The sequence below is a fragment of the Erinaceus europaeus genome, chromosome 16 (genome assembly GCF_950295315.1).
Source record: "Erinaceus europaeus chromosome 16, mEriEur2.1, whole genome shotgun sequence".
Classification (NCBI taxonomy): domain Eukaryota; kingdom Metazoa; phylum Chordata; class Mammalia; order Eulipotyphla; family Erinaceidae; genus Erinaceus; species Erinaceus europaeus.
In genome coordinates, this window is record NC_080177.1 from 56,459,562 (window position 1) to 56,481,277 (window position 21,716).

General features: G+C 44.2%; 1 protein-coding gene across 1 annotated transcript in view; it reads left to right on the top strand.

Moving 5' to 3' along the window:
• Positions 1–21,716, top strand: part of RYR3 (ryanodine receptor 3) — a 691,732-nt gene that overhangs the window by 452,661 nt on the left and 217,355 nt on the right. Inside the window, exons 33-36 of the mRNA XM_060175180.1 lie at positions 10,682–10,768; positions 11,322–11,548; positions 15,059–15,854; positions 18,462–18,662. Coding sequence (XP_060031163.1) covers positions 10,682–10,768; positions 11,322–11,548; positions 15,059–15,854; positions 18,462–18,662 — 1,311 coding nt within the window. The remainder of the gene's footprint in view (positions 1–10,681; positions 10,769–11,321; positions 11,549–15,058; positions 15,855–18,461; positions 18,663–21,716) is intronic.

Sequence of the window (21,716 nt, forward strand, 5' to 3'; positions counted from 1 at the left end):
TTTGAGAACCTAGGCTCTGAGGCAGAGAGGAGTCATCTGCTAGCATTTTCCTCATGATTCTACCTTCCCCTACCCACAGCCCTGCCTGTCCCTTAAGAAAATTCTTGTATATATATTCTTGTTGTCCTTCAGAATCCATTAGCTTTTTCCCATTAACTTTTGGAATGAGTTTGCCTGATAGGGCCCTCCCCAAGCTGCAGAGAGCTCTAATGTATCTAATAACTGTTAAGGCTAGTTGGGTTTCAAAAGTCTCGAAATAAATAAATCCTCAGTGGGCTTCACACACGGGGTGCTCTGCTTGCCTCAGGAAGAGCTCACAAGGTAGAAGAGGAATTGCTGCAAAGACTGAGATGCCTGCTGTTTGTTTTTCTAGATAAGACAGAAATTGGAAGGGGAAGGGAGATGGGGGGAGAAGTGGGGGGCTCAAACCTGGATTCTGACTCATGGTAAAATGTGTGCTCAATTGGGTGCACCAACAACACACCTACCTGTAAGTTGTGACTTGCCTTTGCCACCCTCCTCTGCTCTGGGCATATTAGTCCTGATCACTCTGTCCAGTGCTCCTGGTCCTTCTCCCCCACCCACCCTCTACCCCAATTTTGACCTAGAGAGATTGCCGGGAATTTGGGATTGGGAGGCTCATACTCAGACAGCCCCTTCCTATGCCAGGCATGGGAACAGTGTATTGAGCTGTGTGACTGGCCTCTAGGCAATGGGATAATTGTTATTCCACTGCAGTAGCCAGCATCCATTTTTCAATTATCTTGAAATGCGCAGGGGCAGCAATATTTATACATTGACGATGTATCCAGAAAGGCCCCAAAACCAGAATAATGAGCAATGGATTCTCTCACGTCATGTTTTGAGACTTCCCCATTAAATAATGCTCTACAATTTGGAAACCTTTTTCTGTCCCACTTAATGTAATCATGGAAGAAATGAAAAACTAAAATGGATATTCCAGAGCTTCTCCTGGATTATTGCCACCCTAGCCACAGAGCTTTGAGAACCCAGCCAGCTCTGATTCAGATTTCTGAGAGGGGCTAGCTTCTAGCCAGGCCAGTTCCTGTGCCCTGACCTTCACACATGATTAGAAAGAAAATGGCTATTATTGCAAGGGTAAAATAGATTATCCAGTGATAAAAGGTAGCCTAAATAAAATACAAGGTACATAGTACCTTGTAAAAGCCTCAAGTTTAGGCTCACTCCTCACCCCACTAGACTGTAGGCTCGCAACATGGTATGTGAATACAGAAACATCTGTCTCATGTTTGCCGTGATGTACCCCATGCACGAACAGTACCCGTCTTAGTGTTTGACAAGTAACTGTATTTAAACTGATGCACTTAGCTAGAAAGCCAATTTCTCCTTTTTTTTTTTTTTTTTTTTTTACAACGACTGCCAAAGAAGTTCCCACAAAATTAACATCTTAAGACAAATTCAGTGTCACACTTCCATGGGTTTGACTGGATTTATTGTTCAGGTCCTCAGGGGCCTAACAGATTCCAGGTGTCAGCTGGACTGAGCTGGGTCTGTGTAGATTCTCCTGCAGCATCCGCTCTGAGCTCAGTCTTGCTGTTGGTGGAATCTGGCCTGGCAGTTCACCGAGGATCTGAGGTCCTTGTGTCCTTGCTGCCTACCACTGGGACCTGTTGTTTTCGACGGGTTAGGTTGTTTTCGCCGGGCTGGCTTCACGGGCGGGTAACAGATGACCAGGGACTCATGTCTGGGTTGTACGCAGTATCTCTCTATTCATGCAGGACGCAGCACAATCTAAGACGAGCTAAGCTAAATTCAAGGTACAGTACTCTAAAACTCACAATGCTGTCTTTATATATACTTGCCAAGTAGGGTGGAAACAGGGTGTGACATAGAGAGGGTGGAGAGAAAAGTGACTGGTGACAATCAGCGTGTGACAAGGAGAGGATCAGGGTGTGACGAGGTGGGGTGGAGCAAAAACATATCATGAAACAGTGGGGATTGAACCAATGCCCTGGAGGGAGGTGCTTGTTAACAGCGGTTATATAAATAGAATGAAGTGGTTATGTAAATAGAATAGTGTTAAGCAGGGGGGATTTAAACCAAATGAAACAGAAGGGGTCTCATGCATACCAACAGGGACCCTGTCTCTGCTCCTATGGTGTCACCACTCCTTTTTCCTATGGCTCATTCCACCTTTGAAAACAAGGCCATGTCCACTTCTTTTCTTGCATCCAATCCTAACATACCTGCTCTCTACAGACATACATTACTAGATCAGATCCATAAGGATAGACTCTCTGTTTTTTCTTTTTTTTTTTATTTTTTTATTTCCCTAGTAGGATGGGTCTCTGGGGAAGCTGAGCTCCAGGACACATTGGTGGTGTCTTCAATCCAGGGAAGTCTGGCCGGCATCCTGATGACACCTGGAACCTGGTGACTGAAAAGAGAGTTAACATACAAAGCCAAACAAATTGTTGAGCAATCATGGACCCAAAGCTTGGAAAAGTGGAGAGGAAGTATTAGGGAGGTACTCACTGCAAACTCTAGTATACTTCTGCTTTCTTACATGCATAACATTCCCCAGATTCCCATTTAGCAATACAACCCCCACTATTTCATTCATCATTTTTCATGGACCTGTATTCTCCCCACCCACCCACCCACCCCAGAGTCTTTTACTTTGGTGTAATACTCCAATTCCATTTCAGGTTCGACTTGTGTTTTCTTTTCTAATCTTGTTTTTCAACTTCGGCCTGAGAGTGAGATCATCCCATATTCATCCTTCTGTTTCTGACTTATGTCACTCAACATGATTTTTTCAAGGTCCATCCAAGATCGGCTGAAAACGGTGAAGTCACCATTTTTTACAGCTGAGTAGTATTCCATTGTGTATATATACCACAACTTGCTCAGCCACTCATCTGTTGTTGGACACCTGGGTTGTTTCCAGGTTTTGGCTATTACAAATTGTGCTGCCAAGAACATATGTGTACACAGATCTTTTTGGATGGATGTGTTGGGTTCCTTAGGATATATCCCCAGGAGGGGAATTGCAGGGTCATAGGGTAGGTCCATTTCTAGCCTTCTGAGAGTTCTCCAGACTGTTCTCCACAGAGGTTGGACCAATTGACATTCCCACCAGCAGTGCAGGAGGGTTCCTTTGACCCCACACCCTCTCCAGCATTTGCTGCTGTTACCTTTTCTGATGTGTGACATTCTCACAGGAGTGAAGTGATATCTCATTGTTGTCTTGATTTGCATTTCTCTGACAATCAGAGACTTGGAGCATTTTTTCATGTGTTTCTCGGCCTTTTGGATCTCTTCTGTGGTGAATATTCTGTCCAATTCCTCCCCCCACTTTTGGATGGGGTTATTTGTTGTCTTGTTGTTGAGTCTGGTAAGCTCTTTATATATGTTGGTTATTAAACTCTTATCTGATGTATGGCATGTAAAGATCTTCTCCCATTCTGTGAGGGGTCTCTTGATTTGGGTAGTGGTTTCTTTTGCTGTGAAGAAGCTTTTTAATTTGATGTAGTCCCATAGGTTTATACTTGCCTTAGTTTTCCTTGTAATTGGATTCGTTTCATTGAAAATGTCTTTAAAATTTATGCGGAAAAAAGTTCTTCCAATATTTTCCTCTAAGTATCTGATAGTTTCTGGTCTAACATCCAAGTCCTTGATCCACTTGGAATTTACTTTTGTATTTGGTGAAATACAGTGATTCAGCTTCATTCTTCTGCATGTTTCAACCCATTGTTTCCAACACCATTTGTTGAAGAGACTCTGCTTCCCCCATATAATAGTCTGGGCCCCTTTGTCAAAGATTAGAGGTCCATAGGTGTGGGGCCTCATTTCTGGGCTCTCAATTCTATTCCACTGGTCAGTGTGTCTGTTCATGTTCCAGTACCAAGCAGTTTTGATGACAATGGCCCTATAATATAGTTTGAGATCTGGCAGTGTGATGCCTCCGGTTCTGTTCTTTTTTCTCAAGATTGTTTTGGCAATTCTAGGTCTTTTCTGGTTCCAGATAAACATTTGTAGCATTTGTTCTATTCTCCTAAAAAATGTGCTTGGGATCTTGATGGGGATAGCATTAAATTTGTAGATGGCTCTGGGTAATATATTCATTTTGATGATGTTAATTCTTCCAACCCATGAGCATGGAATATCTTTCCACTTCTTTGTGTCTTTTTCAATTTCTTTGAGTAGTGACTCATAATTTTCAGTATACAAGTCTTTCACTTCTTTGGTTAGGTTTATTCCTAGATATTTTATTGTTTTTGTTGCTATAGAAAAAGTAACTGATTTCTGGATTTCAATTTCTTCTAACTTAGTGTTTGCATAGAGGAATGCCACTGACTTTTGAATGTTCATTTTATAGCCTGACACATTACTGTATTGCCTGATGATTTCCAAAAGCTTCTTGCTAGATTCCTTAGGTTTTTCCATGTATACTATCATGTCATCTGCAAATAAGGAGAGTTTGACTTCTTCTCTTCCAATCTGTATTCCTTTAATTCCTTGCTCCTGCCTGATTGCTATGGCAAGAACTTCCAACACTATGTTGAATAGTAATGGTGATAGTGGGCAGCCCTGTCTAGTACCTGATCTGAGGGGAAATGCTTCCAGTTTTTCACCATTGAGTATGATGCTGGCTGTAGGTTTGCTATATATAGACTCCACTATCTTCAGGAATTTTCCATCTATTCCTATTTTTTGTAGTGTTTTGATCATAAAGGGATGTTGTATTTTGTCAAAGGCTTTCTCTGCATCTATTGATATGACCATGTGGTTTTTGGTCTTGCTTTTGTTGATGTGGTGGATCACATTGATTGATTTACGTATATTAAACCAACCTTGCATGCCTGGCATAAACCCCACTTGGTCATGATGAACAATTTTTTTGATATACTGCTGTATCCGGTTGGCTAGAATTTTGTTCAATATTTTCGCATCTATGTTCATCAGAGATATTGGTCTGTAGTTTTCTTTTTTGGTTGTGTCCCTGTCTGCTTTTGGTATCAGGGTGATGATGGCTTCATAGAAGCTGGAAGGGAGTATTCCAGTGTCTTCAATCTTCTGGAAGACTTTTAAAAGTAGAGGTATTAGTTCTTCTTTGAAAGTTTTGTAGAATTCATTTGTAAAACCATCTGGTCCAGGACTTTTATTTTTGGGAAGATTTTTCATAACTGTTTCAATTTCATTAGCTGTGATGGGCCTGTTCATGTTATCCACTTCCTCTTTACTTAGTTTTGGAAGTTGGTAGGTATCTAGGAAATCATTCATTTCTTCCAGGTTCTCTAACTTGGTGGCATATAGTTGTTCATAGAAGCCTCGCATGATATGTTGAATTTCTGCGGTGTCTGTTGTGATATCTCCTCTTTCATTTACTATCCGATTTATTTGGGTCTTCTCCGTTTTTTGTTTTGTGAGTCTGGCTAAAGGTTTGTCAATTTTGTTTACTCTTTCAAAGAACCAACATTTACTTTCATTGATCTTTTGTATGGTTTTCCTATTCTCAATGTTATTTATTTCTGCCCTAACTTTAGTAATTTCTGTCCTTCTGGTTGCTTTAGGGTTCCTTTGTTGTTCTTCTTCTAGGTCTTTAAGATGTGCAATCAGGTTGTTTATTTGTGCCTTTTCTTGTTTCCTAATGTGTGCTTGTATAGCTATGAACTTCCCTCTTAGGACTGCTTTAGCTGTGTCCCAAATATTTTGATAGCTTGTGTCTTCATTTTCATTGAACTCTCGAAACATTTTGATTTCTTCCTTGATTTCCTCTTTGACCCAGAAGTTGTTAAGGAGTGTACTGTTGAGCTTCCACATTTTGGTACTGTTACTAATCTTTTGTTGATTGTTAAGTGTTAGTTTAATTCCACTGTGGTCTGAGAAGATGCTTGGGATGATTTCAGTGCTCTTGAATAGGCTGATGCTGTCTTTGTGGCCTAACATATGGTCTATTCTTGAGAATGATCCATGTGGATTTGAGTAAAATGTGTATTCCAGTTTCTTGGGATGAATGACTCTGAAAATGTCCAATAGTTCTAGTTTATCTATCTCTTCATTTAGCTCCCTTATGTCTTTACTGATTTTCTTCCTGGATGATCTGTCAAGTTGAGAGAGTGGGGTGTTGAAGTCCCCTACTATGATTGTGTTACTGTTAATATATTGCTGTAGCTCTTTCAGTAGAAGTTTGATGTATTTAGATGGCTTCTCATTGGGTGCATAGATATTAATAATTGTTAAGTCCTCTTGATTGACTGATCCTCTGAGCATTAAGTAGTGTCCATTCCTATCTTTTTTAATCTTATCTATTTTAAAGTCTATCATGTCAGATATGAGAATAGCTGTTCCTGCCCTTTTTTGTGGGCCATTGGCTTGAATGATAGTTTTCCATCCTTTCACTTTAAGTCTGTGTTTGTCTTGTTGCGTTAGGTGAGTTTCCTGTAGACAGCATATTGTTGGGTTGTGTTTTCTGATCCATCTTCCTACTCTGTGTCTTTTAATAGGTGAATTCAGGCCATTCACATTTATTGATATCAAAGATTGAAGATATTTTAACGCCATTCTTGTAGAGTTTTAGAGTGTTTTGATATATGTTCTATTTGTGGTGGTCTGGTTGTTTATAGGAAACCTTTCAGAACTTCTTTCAAGGCAGGCTTGGTGATGGTTGCTTCCTTCAACTGTTGCTTGTCTGAGAAGATTTTGATGCTTCCATCTAGTCTGAATGACAATCTAGCAGGATATAGTATTCTTGGCTGAAAGCCTTTCTCATTGAGCACTCGATAGATATCTTGCCATTCTCTTCTGGCCTGTAGTGTTTGTATGGAGAAGTCTGCTGCTAATCTTATGGGTTTTCCTTTGTAGGTGACTCTTTGTTTTTCTCTTGCAGCCTTGAGGATCCTTTCTTTATCCTTATTCCTTTCCAATCTAAGTATGACATGTCTTGGTGTCTTTAGGTCTGAGTTAATTCTGTTTGGGACCCTCTGGGCTTCTTGAATCTTTATGTCTTTGGTGTTGTCTAGACTAGAGAAATTTTCAGCTATTATGGCCTGGAGAACGCTTTCTTCCTCCCCTTCTCTTTCTTCCTCTGGTAAGCCAATAATACGTATATTGTTTCTTTTGAAGTCATCCCATAGGACTCTGTTGTTGTTTTCAGCATCTCTTAATCTCTTTTTGAGATCTCTTACTTCTTTTTTAGTTGTCTCTAATTCATCCTCAATCTTGCTAATTCTGTCTTCAGCCTCATTGATTCTATTCTCTCTGCCCTCTACTGCTTTCTGGAGTTCATCTATTTTGTTGCCCTGCTCTGATACTGTTTTAGCTTGTTCAGCTAGTTGCCTTCTTAGCTCAGCAATTTCAGCTTTCAGCTCTCTAATAACCATGAGGTTATTAGAATTTTCTTCCATATTCTCATTTGTTGTTCCTGCAGTTCTGATTACAATTTTTTCAAATTCTTTACTCACTCCTGTTATTATTTCCTTAGCTAATGTTTGGATGTTGAACTCGTTGTTTTGTGCTTCGCCCTCTGGAGGACTTTTAGCTGGACTCTTGTCCTGGTTCGAGTCTCCATTATTTTTTCTTGTTGTTTTAACCATTTTATATAAGTTAACAGTTTTTTCAATCCCTGAGTTGGAGTTCAATGGTGTAAAAGCCTTTTTTTTTTTTCCCCTGTAGGCTATGGTAGCCTGAGGGCTTTTAAACTATCAATAGGCTTCTTGGCTTAATCACTGACTCCTGACCAAGAGATAAAGCAGGGTGTGGCAGAGATAATCCAGTGGTTATGCAAAGAGACTTTCACAGCCCCCCAGCTATGCCACCGAGGTATAGGTCTTCTCCTGAGTTTCCCGGTTAGATCTCTGTACCCTGGTGTCCCTCCCTGTTGCTGCTCCAGATTCTGAGGGTAGTAGCAATGGAGACTCAGAGTTGCACTTGGTGAGTCTCTGGGGAGTCCTTTCCTCCCTTCAGCTGTCCCCTTGTTGGTGGAGCAGACTGGAGGTGGTGTCTCCACTGACAAACTGTCAAACTGTTAGCAGTCACTTAATCTCTCCTTAGGCCCCTCTCTCCTCTCTGTCTCCAGCCACGCGTGTTTGTACTCACGGGTGATTTACTGGGTTTCTGTGGTCATTCTAGTCCTGTCTTGTTTCGGTCCGGGTGGTCTCCTTTGGTATTCCTAGTTGATCCAGGAGAGGAGAGGAGAGGAGAGGAGAGGAGAGAAAGTGATCTGCTGCTCGTAGCTCCGCCTCCGGAGGTTGAATCCTCTGTTTTTTCTTAAGGTCATCCAGTAGCCTCACTTGCATCTGCAGAGTTCCTTCCCCTATGTCACAGTCACAGGCATAAACATGGGGGGCCACAGCGACTTCCTGGGATTCTGCTTACCATACCACCAGTTATCTTTTTTTTTCCCCCTATGTTTTGCCTCCCGGGTTATTGCTGGGACTCAGTGCCTGCAGTGAATCCAGCTATGAATCCACTGCTCCTGGAGGCTATTTTCTCCCTTTTGTTGCCCTTGTTGTTTATCGTTGTTGTTATTGTTGTTATTGCTGTCGTTGTTGGATAGGACAGAGAGAAATGGAGAGAGAAGGGAAAGATAGACACCTGCAGACCTGCTAGCGAAGCGACCCCCCTGCAAGTGGGGAGCTGGGGGTTTGAACCAAGATCCTTACACCAGTCCTTGTGCTTTGAGCCATGTGCGCTTAACCTGCTGCGCTACCACCCGGCCCCCACCAGTTATCATTTTCATCCACACTCCTTTAATTAATTACTTTTTGCCACTGTGCCTTCCCAACTCTACTGCTTCCAGTGACCTCTCTTTTTTCCTTTCCACTAGATGGAGTGAAGAGATAGGGAGCAGGAAAGACACTGCAACACTGCTCCGCCACTTTTGAAGCTTCCCCACAGCAGGTGTTCATGTGGTAGCCCAGGGCTTGAACCCAGGTCCTAGAGTATAGTAATGTATACTCTACTGGACAAGTCACCCGTCAACCCCATGTTTCCTTATTAATCACTGAAAACAGATGTCCGTCTGTAACCTGTGTGGTAGAAATCAACCTCTCCCAGGGCATCTACGTGCTTTCACAGCTTCTACTTTTTTCAGAGAGGTTAGAGGAGGTCACTGGAGCTTGGATTGGTAGTTTCTGTAGTTTGCAGAGTCTTGAGGGATAGGGACCTGACTTCTTTGGCTTGTAGCTTCCTGTACTGGTGCGCCTTGGCTCCACCTGGGAAGCCTTCTGCATATCTTTTCTTTTCCACCAGCACAGGCTTCGGGGCTTCTCGCTGGCCTAGGTAATGGACCAGCTGCCACATAGCCCCTTGTTTCAGGTTGAGGACTTTAAATTTCTACTTTGATCTAGATGCCACCCATTTAGGCACTTGATGAGTCAGGAATCAGCCCAGAGGTGTCTCTTGCTAATGGGTAAAGTTACAAAGCATGAAGTCACAATTTCCTTTTTATGTCTGTAAACCCAGAGTCAGGCAGAAAACAGGTATAGAGTAGGCGTGTTATAAATGGATTGAACTTCCTTCACAAAGTTCATTTCAGACCTACATAGGCAGTGGAGACAAAAGTGAGCAAGCAAGCAAGCAAATACCAGAAAGGATAGAGAAGGGGTTAGAGAGACTAGATATAAGGTAAAAGTTTTGAGCAAGGAGCTAGACTCAGGAAGCAAATCTTTTACATGTTTACAGGGAAGCACCTCTCCTCATTGTTCCTGCCTATGTATCTGTGTTTCTCCACTGGGAGGTGCTTTTCCCTCCACAGGAAGTCTGGCAGTCTCTGGAGATATTCTTGGTTGCCATGACTGTGGAGGGGGAGGGGATGCTAATGAGATCTAGTGGGTAGAGACCAGGGATCCTGCTTAATAACCTACAGTGCATAATGCAGCACTTAGAAGAAAGACATACCCAGCCCAAGATGTCAGAAGTGCTAAGACTGACAGTTTCTGCTCTAAGAGGCCTCTGAGAAATACCTCACCATTGTGTCCTGGAGCCCTGCTTTCCCAGAGTTCTGCCCCACTAGGAATAGAGACAGTCTGGGAGTATGAATTGGCCTGTCAATGCCCATGTTTAGCAGGGAAACAATTCCAGAAGCCAGACCTTCCACCTTCTGCACCCCATAATGATCCTGGGTCCATACTCCCAGAGGGATAAAGAATAGGAAAGCTATCAGGGAGGTGATGGGATATGGAGTTCTGGTGGTGGGAATTGTGTGGAATTATACCCCTCTTACCCTATGGTCTTGTCGATGTTTCCATTTTGTAAATAAACATTATAAAAAAATGAAAAAAATAATGCTGAAATCACACCCTTCTATAAGTCATCCCCTGCAGTGGGCAAGAGAAATGAGTAAAGATGTTAGCCCTGCATCCCTGTGCTCTGTGAAAAGCCAGTGTGTCTAGTTATTCAGTGCCCAAGAGCCAGTGGAGATAGCTATTGGCTGCAGTTACTTGGGAAAGATGACAGTACTGATATCTATTGTTCAACCCTAAGGAGACAGAATGAGAGATGAATTAAGGTGGGGAGCAGTGGTAGCCCCCACTCAGGCATACCAGATCCTGAGAATTTGAGCAGTGGAGAATGACAGTTCAGCTAGCTGTCCTCTTCCAAATAAGGTTATAATGAGGGTTTTGCTTACAACACCACACGGAGTCCTCTCTGATTTTATAATTCTGAGCAGATTCTGTGTCTGTTTCGGTTTTAGGTGGAGCCCAATACCAAAGTGTTCCCAGCAGTCTTCCTGCAGCCTACAAGCACCTCTTTATTCCAGTTTGAACTTGGAAAGTTAAAGGTATCTATCTGTCTCCTCATCTAAGGGTTAGAACAAGAGAAGGGAGTAGCAACTATAAGAGGTTAAATCCCAAGCCTCAGAAAATGGAAAACCCTCAAGCTTCACTTCTTGTTCATCCCTGGGCTCCTACAATCTATAAAATTTCATAAAAGCATCCTAGGAGAGAGCAGTGACTAGTTAGACTTCTCAAGCGTGATGTCCCAAGTTCTATCCCTGCTATCACATGTACCAGAGTGACGCTCTGCTTTCACTCTAACAAATAAATCCAGAAAAGAAAAAGAAAAACCAGAAAGCTCACTTGATAAAATTTTCCCCTTTTAGGCTCATTTCCCCTTTTTTCCTAATTCTTCTTGGTGTTGAATCAATTAATGCTCAGGCAGCCCATTATGCAAGTCTTAGTTAATGCTGGTGAAGCCCTTAGAGGTCCCTCAAAACACCCCCCTTCTCTCTAATTTATGCTTAGCCATATGGGTGAGCCAGGCACGTTGTCTCATTACTGACACCATCCTACGTGTTAAATTTTATCCTCTCTTGCCTTTCCGCTTTGCCCCAGAATGCAATGCCCCTATCAGCAGCCATATTTAAGAGTGAGGAGAAGAACCCAGTCCCACAATGCCCACCTCGACTCGATGTCCAGACCATCCAGCCTGTGCTCTGGAGCCGCATGCCCAATAGCTTCCTGAAGGTGGAGACTGAGCGGGTGAGGGAGCGCCATGGCTGGGTGGTGCAGTGCCAGGAGCCCCTGCAGATGATGGCGCTCCATATCCCTGAGGAGAACAGGTAGTGGAGGGGTTCACGGAGGGAGGGTTGGCATGGAAGGGGCAGGGTGGTGGCTGAGCTGGGCACACCTAGCAGAGAAGCAGAGGCCTCACTGGCCAGAGTCCTGCTCATTTCCATGATGACTGTACTTTTTTTCCCCCTCTTTTATTTGATGGGACATAAAGAAATTGAGAGGTTGGGCAGGGGGTAGATAGCATAATGGTTATGCAAAGAGATTCTCATGTCCCAGGTTCAATCCCCTGCACCACCATAAACCAGAGCTGAGCAGTGCTCTGGTAAAAAAGAGAGAAAGAAAGAATGAATGAAAGAAGGAAAGAAAGAGGAAGGAAGGAAGGAAGGAAGGAAGGAAGGAAGGAAGGAAGGAGGGAAGAGGTAAAAAAATTAAGAGGTGAGAGGAATATAGAGAAGGAGAAAGAGACACCACAGACCCTACTTCTCTACTTGTGAAGCTTCACCCCAGCAGGTGGGGACTGGGGACTTGAAGCCAGATGTTTGCACATGGTAACATGTGCATTCAACTAGGTATGCAACCACCCAGTCCCCACTGTAGATTTTCTTAAAGCCCCAGTTTCTCTTCTTTCCTTTCTAAGGATCAGCAGAGCTTTTACTGTGATTCATTTACTATAGGTCCTTCACTGTAGCTCTTTGTGCCTAGACTCAAGAACATTTTCTTATCTTTCATTAAAAGCTCGAGCGTATGAGGCCAGGTGGTGGTGCGCCCGATTGAGTGCACACAGCACCGTGTGCAAGAGCCCAGGCTCATCCCCCACCCACATGGGAGAAGCTTCTCGAGTAAAGCATGAGGCAAGGCTGCAGGTGTCTCTCTTTCTCTTTCCCTGTTCCCCCTTCTTCTTTTTTTCTTTACATTGTATTTATTTATTAATGAGAAGATAGGAGGAGAGAAAAAGAACCAGACATCACTCTGGCACATGTGCTGCCGGGGATTAAACTCAGGACCTCATGCTTGAGAGTCCAAAGCTTTATCATTGTGCCACCTCCCAGACTACCCTCCTTCCTTCTTAATTCTATCTGTCCTATCAAAATAAAAGGGAAAATGGCCACCAGGAATGGTGGGTTTGTCATGCAGGCCCCTAACTGTAGCCATATCCCTGGTGGCAATAAAAATATGACAATAAAAAATAAATTAGGGAGTCGGGTGGTAGCACAGTGGGTTAAGTGCATGTGGCGCAAAGTGCAGGGGCTGGCGTAAGGATCCCGGTTCAACCCCCCGGCTCACCACCTGTAGGGGAGTCGCTTCATAGGTGGTAAAGCAGGTCTACAGGTGTCTGTCTTTCTCTCCTCTCTCTGTCTTCCCCTCCTCTCTCCGTTTCTCTCTGTCCTATCCAACAACAATGACATCAGTAATAACTACAATAATAAAAAAATAGTAAGGGCAACAAAAGGGAATAAATAAATATTTTTAAAAATTAAAATAAAATAGAAAAGTGAATACTACAAGCTAGAGCTGAACAGTGCTGTGGTATCTCTCCCTCCCCCCTCATTAAAATAATACATTTTTTAAATGAAAGGGTCTGAACAGTGGGCACACCTGGTAGAGTGCTCATGTCACAATGCTCAAGGACCCAGATTCAAGACCCCAGTTTCCCACCTGCAGAGCAAAATCTTCACGAGTAGTGAAGCAGTGCTGCAGGTGTCTCTCTCTTCCTCTCTATTTCCCCCTTCCCTCTCAGTTTCTCTCTATTCAATAAATATTTCTATTAAAATAATTCATGTATGACCTTGAAGTTTATGTTACTGGTGACAGAAAGGAGGAGAAGGAGGCATGGTCTAGCTTGCGTGGACAACCAAGAATCAGCTTCCGGTGGTCCCTTTATTAAAAGTCACTCACTTTACAGGCTACTTATAAGAGTGCATACTTCACCGCTCCCAAGGACCTCGCTTTGTCCCCCAGTCACTACTCGGAGCTCCAGCCACAAGGAAAGCTGTATGGACAGTGAAGCGGTGCCGTGCTACCCTCCTTCTCTGGCTCTCTCCCACTCTGCCTTTCTCTTCTCTGAAAAAACTCTGTTGGGAGCAGTGGAGTTGTGCAGGCATGGAGCCACAGTAATAACACCAACTAGGGGCTGGGTTGTGGCACACCTGGTTAAACACATGTTACAATGTGCAAAGACCTGGGTTCGAGCCCTCAGTCCCCATCTACAGGGGGAAGGATTGGAAATGCTGCAGGTGTCTCTCGTTCTCTCTCCCTCTCTATCTCCCCCTTGCCTTTCCATTTATGGCTGCCTTTACCCAATCAGTAAATAAATAAAGATAATAAAGAATAATACCAACTTAAAAAAAACTTGGAGCAACTTGGTACAACCAAATGCCTGAGAGAAAACATGTATATATCACTCCAGAGGGATTCTGCAATGTTCTCCACTACAGTGGATTGAATATACCTGCTGGGGCCCCTCCTACTATTTCTGAGATGAAATGAAATTATTTAAATATGAAAAAAAGTTTCCCTTACATTCTGCCCTGAGTTTAGTCACAGTGTTGTTAGCCCCTCATTCTGTGGACTTGGGCAAGTTACTTATGCTTTCTAGGCCGTTGGCTCTTCACTGACACAGTGTGATAAATGCCCACCCAAAGAATTTCTGCGAGAAAAAAAAATTAGATGATGTAGGTAAGACCTCGATAAACATCTGTATGTGGTGAAGAATTGAGTTAATTTTGTTTTTGTTGATATAACCTTTTGATCTCCTGGAGTAAGAAAGCAAAGGAATAAAACATTGCATAGCTCCCCTTTCAGTATGGGACCATGGACAGCAGCAGGACAGGCTAGTGTAGGGAGGGAGAAAAACAAAAACCAGAAAACAGGAACCCAGCCAAATAAGCAATTGCACACATTCCTCAGAACCACAATGTAGAACAAGACAAAATGGTAAATCTGAGCAAGAGTCAGAGTCCTTGCTTGTTTGTCCCTACAGCACAGAGCAGCATGTAGGAAAGAGAACTCTAAAACCAGAGAGGAGAGATGAACTGACTGTGCTGATGAATCTCAGGCTGGGAAGTGTCTTCTCTCTGAACAAGAACGGTAGTGTATCCACTTTCTCAAAAGGGAGTTTCCCTGTACATGGCAGTAGACTGGTGAACATACAGATGAGGTAGAGTGCACATTCAGAAAGGGCTTCAGCTGCATCTTCTGAAGAATTCTTACTCCAAAAATAGATCCCCCATAGGCCTACAAATAAGAGAACCTGATCACTGGCCTCTGTCATACCTGAATGACTATTTTGAGATTCTGAGTTTTTCCCCAATAGAAAGAGCTTTCTTATTGTACAAGTCATGCCTTTTAAATCTCGTGGTTAGAAACAGTGAAATACTGGAAGCTGAGCTAGAAGCTGGGGCTGAGAAATGAGAATCTGTAAGAGAAAGTAGGTTAGGGATTTTATCCTTCTACCCTTCTGCCTTCACTGGGCTGGGTGAAATGCCTAGAGATTGAGAGAGCACAGACTCAGAGGAGTTCTGGCACATTCTGTAGCTGACTGCCCATCCTATCCACAGGTGTGTGGACATCCTGGAGCTCTGTGAGCAGGAAGACCTGCTGCAGTTCCACTTCCACACCCTGAGGCTCTACAGTGCTGTGTGTGCCCTGGGGAACAGCCGGGTGGCCTTTGCCCTGTGCAGCCACGTGGACCTGTCCCAGCTTTTCTACACCATTGACAACAAGTACCTCCCTGGCCTCCTGCGGGCTGGCTTCTATGACCTGCTCATCAGCATCCACCTGGCCAACTCCAAGGAGAGGAAGCTGATGATGAAGAATGAGTACATCATCCCCATCACCAGCACTACTGGGAAAATCCACCTCTACCCGGACAAGTCCAAGAGGCATGGGCTACCCGGGGTGGGCCTGCGGACGTGCCTCAAACCGGGCTTCAAGTTCTCCACACCGTGCTTTGTCCTAACCGGCGAGGAGCACCAAAGACAGAGCCCTGAGATTCCCCTGGAGATCCTCAAAACCAAGGCACTGGGCATGCTGACCGAAGCTGTACACTGCAGTGGCCCTCACATCCGGGACCCTGTTGGGGGGTCTGTGGAGTTCCAGTTTGTGCCAGTGCTGAAACTCATTGGGACTTTGCTGGTCATGGGGGTATTTGATGATGATGATGTTCGGCAGATCCTGCTTCTGATTGATCCTTCTGTGTTTGGAGATCACAGTGGGGAGACAGAGGAGGGAGCAGGGAAGGAAGAGGTGACACAGGAGGAGGAGAAGGCAGTGGAGGCTGGGGAGAAAGCCAACAAGGAGGCTCCCGTCAAAGGCTTGCTGCAGACCAGATTGCCAGAGTCCGTCAAGCTACAGGTAACTGGCCACAGCAGGGACTGCAACTTTAGGAAGAACTGGGGAGGATGGTAGTGCCAGACAGTAGGATGATGAAGCTGGGGCTATGAGCACCAGCTGAACCTGGAGTGTAGCAGAAATGCCATGTTTGTATCTGACACCAGATGTGTTCCCCTAAGTCTCACTCAGACATGATGGCAAGCCATGTGTATGTGCTTTAAAGTTGGTTCTCTACAGCCAGTGATGGGTTTGTCCGGATACTATCTCTTCCCGTTTAGGACTGAAAGGCTCATTTATGAGACGCTGTCTGGAAAGTGGAAAGAGGCTTTGACTGTGAAGTAGACCACAGGGACTGACACCTGGGCTGGCCACCCATGTCACCAGCTGTGATTGGTTGCCAGGCTCTGATCACTGTGGGCTTCTTGATGCTAACATCCAAAGAAATTAGCATGTGAGCTAAGCAGGAGGGACACTCACTTAAAAGCCCCACTCCACATGTCATAAAACAGTCTTCCTGGGGGCTGGGTGGTAGCACAGTGGGTTAAGCACACGTGGCACAAAGCATACAGACTGGTGTAGGGATCCTGGTTCGAGTCCCTGGCTCCCCACCTGCATGGGGGTCGATTCACAAGTGGTGAGACAGATCTGCAGGTGTCTATCTTTGTCTCTCTCTCTCTCTGTCTTCCCCTCCTCTCTCCATTTCTCTCCTATCTAACAACACTGACAGCAATAATGGCAACACAATAATAAACAACAAGGGCAACAAAAGGGGGGGGATGGCCTCCAGGAGCAGTGGACTTGTAGTGCAGGCACCAAACCCCAGTGATAAAAAAAAAAAAAAAAAAAAAACCTGGTGGGCCGGGTGGTGGCGCCCATGTTACAGTGTGCAAGGACCCAGGTTCAAGCCTCTGGTCCCCACCTGCAGGGGGAAAGCTTCACAAATGGTAAAGCAGTACTGCAGGTGTCTCTCTGTCTCTCTTCCCCACTACCCATCCTTTCCTCTCGATTTCTGGCTGTCTATTCAATAAATAAAAATAAAGATAATAAAAAGAATGTAAAAAATTAAAAAAAAAAAACATAGCCTTCCCACAAGTAAGCCACCGTCATTAATGCTCTAAAGAGAGAAATGTGTCTTCTGGGTGCAAAGGGAAGTAAAAATGACGGTGTAGAACAACCTGCCCTATAGAGAGAACCTGACTCAGGCATCACTGGATTCCTCAGCCAGTTACTGCATATATGAACTTGCCCATCAGAGTCTTAGTCCTGCTCGAGCACATATATCCCCATACATAAGGATCCAGGTTCAAGCCCTTGCTCCCCACCTGCAAGGGGGGAAGCTTTAGATGGGAAGCAGAACTGCAAGTGTCTTTCTTTCTCTTTCCCTCTCTATCTGCCTCTTCCTCTCAATTTTTCTCTGTCTATATCCAACAAAATGAAAATAAATAAAAAAATTTTTATTTTCTTTTTTTAATTTTTTATTTAAGAAAGGATTAATGAACAAAAACATAAGGTAGGAGGGGTACAACTCCACACAATTCCCACCACCCAATCCCCATAACCCACCCCCTCCCATGATAGCTTTCCCATTCTCTAGCCCTCTGGGAGCATGGACCCAGGGTTGTTGAGGGTTGCAGAAGGTAGAAGGTCTGGCTTCTGTAATTGCTTCCCCGCTGAACATGGGCATTGACTGGTCGGTCCATACTCCCAGTCTGCCTCTCTCTTTCCCTACTAAGGTGTGTCTCTGGGGAAGCTAAGCTCCAGGACACATTGGTGGGGTCTTCAATCCAGGGAAGCCTGGCCAGCATCCTGGTGGCATCTGGAACCTGGTGATTGAAAAGAGAGTTAACATACGAAGCCAAACAATTTGTTGAGCAATCGTGGACCCAAAGCTTGGAATAGTGGAGAGGAAGTGTTAGGGAGGTACTCACTGCAAACTCTAGTGTACTTCTGCTTTCAGGTATATATTTTGCAGTAGTTTATGGATACGTGTGCACATAAGCTCTCTCTCACAGAAACTGGTGTATATCTAGGTTATGGGACTTTGTTAGAAAGTGAACTACCAAAAAAAACAAACAAAAAAAAAAAAAGTGAACTACCTGAGATGAAATTAGAGTGTACTATAAAAGGAAAGGTCTCACCCGAGTAATGAATTTTACAAAAATCTAGCCTCTCTCTACAGGCAGATCAACTTCTTGTTTTAACTATATTTATTTATTGGATAGAGACAGCCAGAAATCAAGAGGGAAGGGGAAGATAGAAAGGGAAAGAGACAGTCACCTGCAGCCCTGCTTCACCACTTGCAAAGCTTTCCCCCTACAAATGGGGATCAGGGCCTTGAGCACTGTAACTTGTGCACTCAATCAGGTTTGCCACCAGCCAGCCGCTTATAAACTCTGTCATTAGGAAGCTCATTTTCCTGTTCTTTTCTGACCTTAGCCATGGTGAGCTGGCCTCTTGGTGAATCGCTCAACTTAGAGTCAGTAGCTCTGTCATCAGTGTGTGATTTCAGACAAGTAGCTTACATCACCAAAGACTTAGTGTTGTCATCTGTGAAATGGAGGCAGCGACTGCTTCATCAGTAAGCATGAAGTATCCAGACGTCTACATAAACGTGTGCTTTGGTTGCAGATGTGTGAGCTCCTCAGCTACCTTTGCGACTGTGAGCTGCAGCACCGGGTGGAAGCCATTGTGGCATTTGGCGACATTTATGTCTCCAAGCTCCAGGCCAACCAGAAGTTCCGCTACAATGAGCTCATGCAGGCCCTGAATATGTCTGCAGCCCTGACAGCTCGCAAGACCAGGGAGTTCCGCTCCCCTCCACAGGAGCAGGTGAGGAGGACCCCTTCCTGAGCCCACATCCCAGAATCTGAACCCATCGCAGAGTCAAGCAGCTCCAAAGCTGTGGGAAAGGAAACTCCGGCACAGCTCCAAGAGAGAGGCCTATTCCTGTGCTTCTGACAGTGGAAAGAACCTACCAGTGTCCTGAGCAGAGAGAGAGTTTCTGAAAGAAGGACTCAGGACATTGTTTCCTCAGTTTATTTGTCCACTGTCACTGGGTGATCACTGTCAGCATCTAGCTTGCACCCAGCAAGGGTCCTCCACTTAGAACAGTTTCTATCCAGAGGCCACCACTCTTTCTGATTAATCAGCAGGATATGCTCAGCACTCCCTGACTTCTAAGAGGGGTGCAAAAGGCCAGCAAGACAGTCCACCTGGATAGTGCTCTGCTTTGCCATGACCAGGTTTATGCCCAGCCCCTACACCCCTGGGGGAAACTTCAATGCTGTGGTGTCTTTCACACTGTCTCTCTGTTTCTGTTTCTATCTGAAAAAAAAAAATTGGTATATGGAACATTGATGACAAAAAAAGCATGATAGTGAAAGGTAAAGTAGAGTTGGTGCACAATGTTTCTCATACAAGTCAGACTCAATGAGCCAGTGACCCTCACAAACCTGAGAAACAGACCCAGGAGAGGGAGACCCCATCTGTGATGTTCGTGGTTTCTCTACCTTGTAGTCAGCCTCATCAGTGAAACGCTGCTCTGAAAAGAATGGGAGTTCTGGTGAGAGATGTATAAAGGACAGAAGGATACCATGGAGAAAAATAACGTGATGAGTCGGACCGTGGTTCCCCCTAGTTAGGCGTACATAATACATATAGTACAATGCACAAGGACCCAGGTTTGAGCCCTGGCTCCCCACCTGCAGCAGGAATGCTTCACAAGTGGTAAAGCAGGTCTGAAAGTCTCTATCTTTATGCCCCCCCCCCGTTTCTCTCTGTCCTAGCTAATAAAATGGAAAAAAAGAAGGAAGGAAGGAAGGAAGGAAGGAAGGAAGGAAGGAAGGAAGGAAGGAAGGGAGGGAGAGAGAGAAAGAAAGAAAGAAAGAAAGAAAGAAAGAAAGAAAGAAAGAAAGAAAGAGAAGGAAAGGAAAGGAAAGGAACGAAGAAAAGAAAAGAAAAGAAAAGAAAAGAAAAGAAAAGAAAAGAAAAGAAAAGAAAAGAAAAGAAAAGAAAAGAAAATGGCTGCCAGGAGCAGTGGATTTGTGGTGCCAGCACCGAGCCCCAGCAATGACCCTGTAATAAAAAAGGAAAGGAGGGAGGGAGGTAGGGAGGGAGGGAAGGAAGGAAGGGAGGGAGGAAGGAAGGAAGGAAGGAAGGAAGGAAGGAAGGAAGGAAGGAGAAAAAGAAAATAATAGCTTTCATTTGTCCCCATGTTAAGCTGCTCGCATCCATTCCGCAGGCTGCTAAGCCACTGTTCCTTGTGTGTGCAGAAGAGAAGATAGATCACTCAGTTGAGGACATTTGTTTCTTCTGTCTCTAAAACCAGATCTTTAGATCCCATGTATATTTAATAAGCAGCCTGTCCATAAATTGCCAGGATAATTACTGCCCGCTTACACTAATAGCACAACTACTTGGTCCAATTACTCTGCTTAACTGTTTTGTCAAACTTAGATCTTTTTTTAGTTTCATAATGATTTACACAGCTTGCTTTTTAAAGATTTTACTGGAATGAGATTGGCCTTGAACAGAATTGGCCAAGCTTGCTTCTGGGTGCTAGATGGGCAAACAAGGGGATCCTGTGTACAAGTGGCAGTAAGTAAGTTGTGCTGAGCTAAGAATAAAGACAGCACATGTGAGTTACCCTCGAAGGCATTATACATGTTGTCAACTGCTTTTAGGCTAGCAATAGGTGTGAACATTCCCGATATCATGGGGCAGATGTCCGCCCACTTTGTAAATAACCGGAAGGCAGAATGATGAGGACCAGGTACAGGTGTTGGCTTCAGACAGCTCTGCTGCTGTTCCTCATCAGGTCTGTGATTCTGGAAGCATTATCACTCTCCCTTTCCATTTCTTCAGCAGCAAAAAGCCAGTATACCTGGGAGTCAAGCAGTAGGGCAGTGGGTTAAGCGCACATGGCGCAAAGCACAAGGACCAGTGTAAGAATCCCGGTTCAGCCCCTGGCTCCCCACCTACTGGGGAGTCGCTTCACAAGCGGGGAAGCAGGTCTGCAGGTGTCTGTCTTTCTCTCTGTCTTCCCCTCCTCTCTTCATTTCTCTCTGTCCTATCCAACAATGACAACAACAATAAAACAAGGGCAACAAAAGAGAATAAATAAATATTTTTTAAAATCTAAAAAAAAGTTTATATATATATATAAAGCCAATATACGTGTATCTCCCTTACAAAGCTCATAGGAGAAACCTATGTGATTATTGGCTTAATTTGTTTGTCACAATGGCTGGTATGTAGTGGCTATTCTGTAAATGCCACCTGCTGTCATTATTTCTGGTGGGCAGAGAGACTAGCCATGTGCCTTGTGACATGTTGCATGGCCATAAGTCAGTGACCCAGGAAATAGAGTTGACCCATGTTTTCCGACATATAACTCAGTCAGGACAAAGCTTCCCATCCAACTTTCTGTGTTTTACTAGTGATTCCTGAGCATCAGGAACCTGACATCAGAATCACCAAAAGGATTTTGTACCATGAAGACTGCTTGTTATACATCTATGGCTTCAACAGACTAGGACAGACCCCAGTACTTGCACTTGTAGAAAATTTCTAGCCGATGCTGTTAGTATAGAAATAATAGGAAGAAAGGACACTAACTGCTCTCAAACTGATATAACACATCTGTTATCCCTCCCAGGGTGTTCAAGAAGCAACCTGCTCAGAGACTTTATGAAATAACTAAGAAGTCATCACCAGAGTCGATGGAAAGTTTAGAGCAACGCAAAACCACTTGGAAAATAGGATGCATCATAATCAGAATTTTATTATCATTATTACTTGAGAGACAGAGAAAGAGCCATGTGGGTGGTGGTACACCCAGCAGAGCACACACATTGCCATCAGAAAGGAACAGGGTACGAGCCC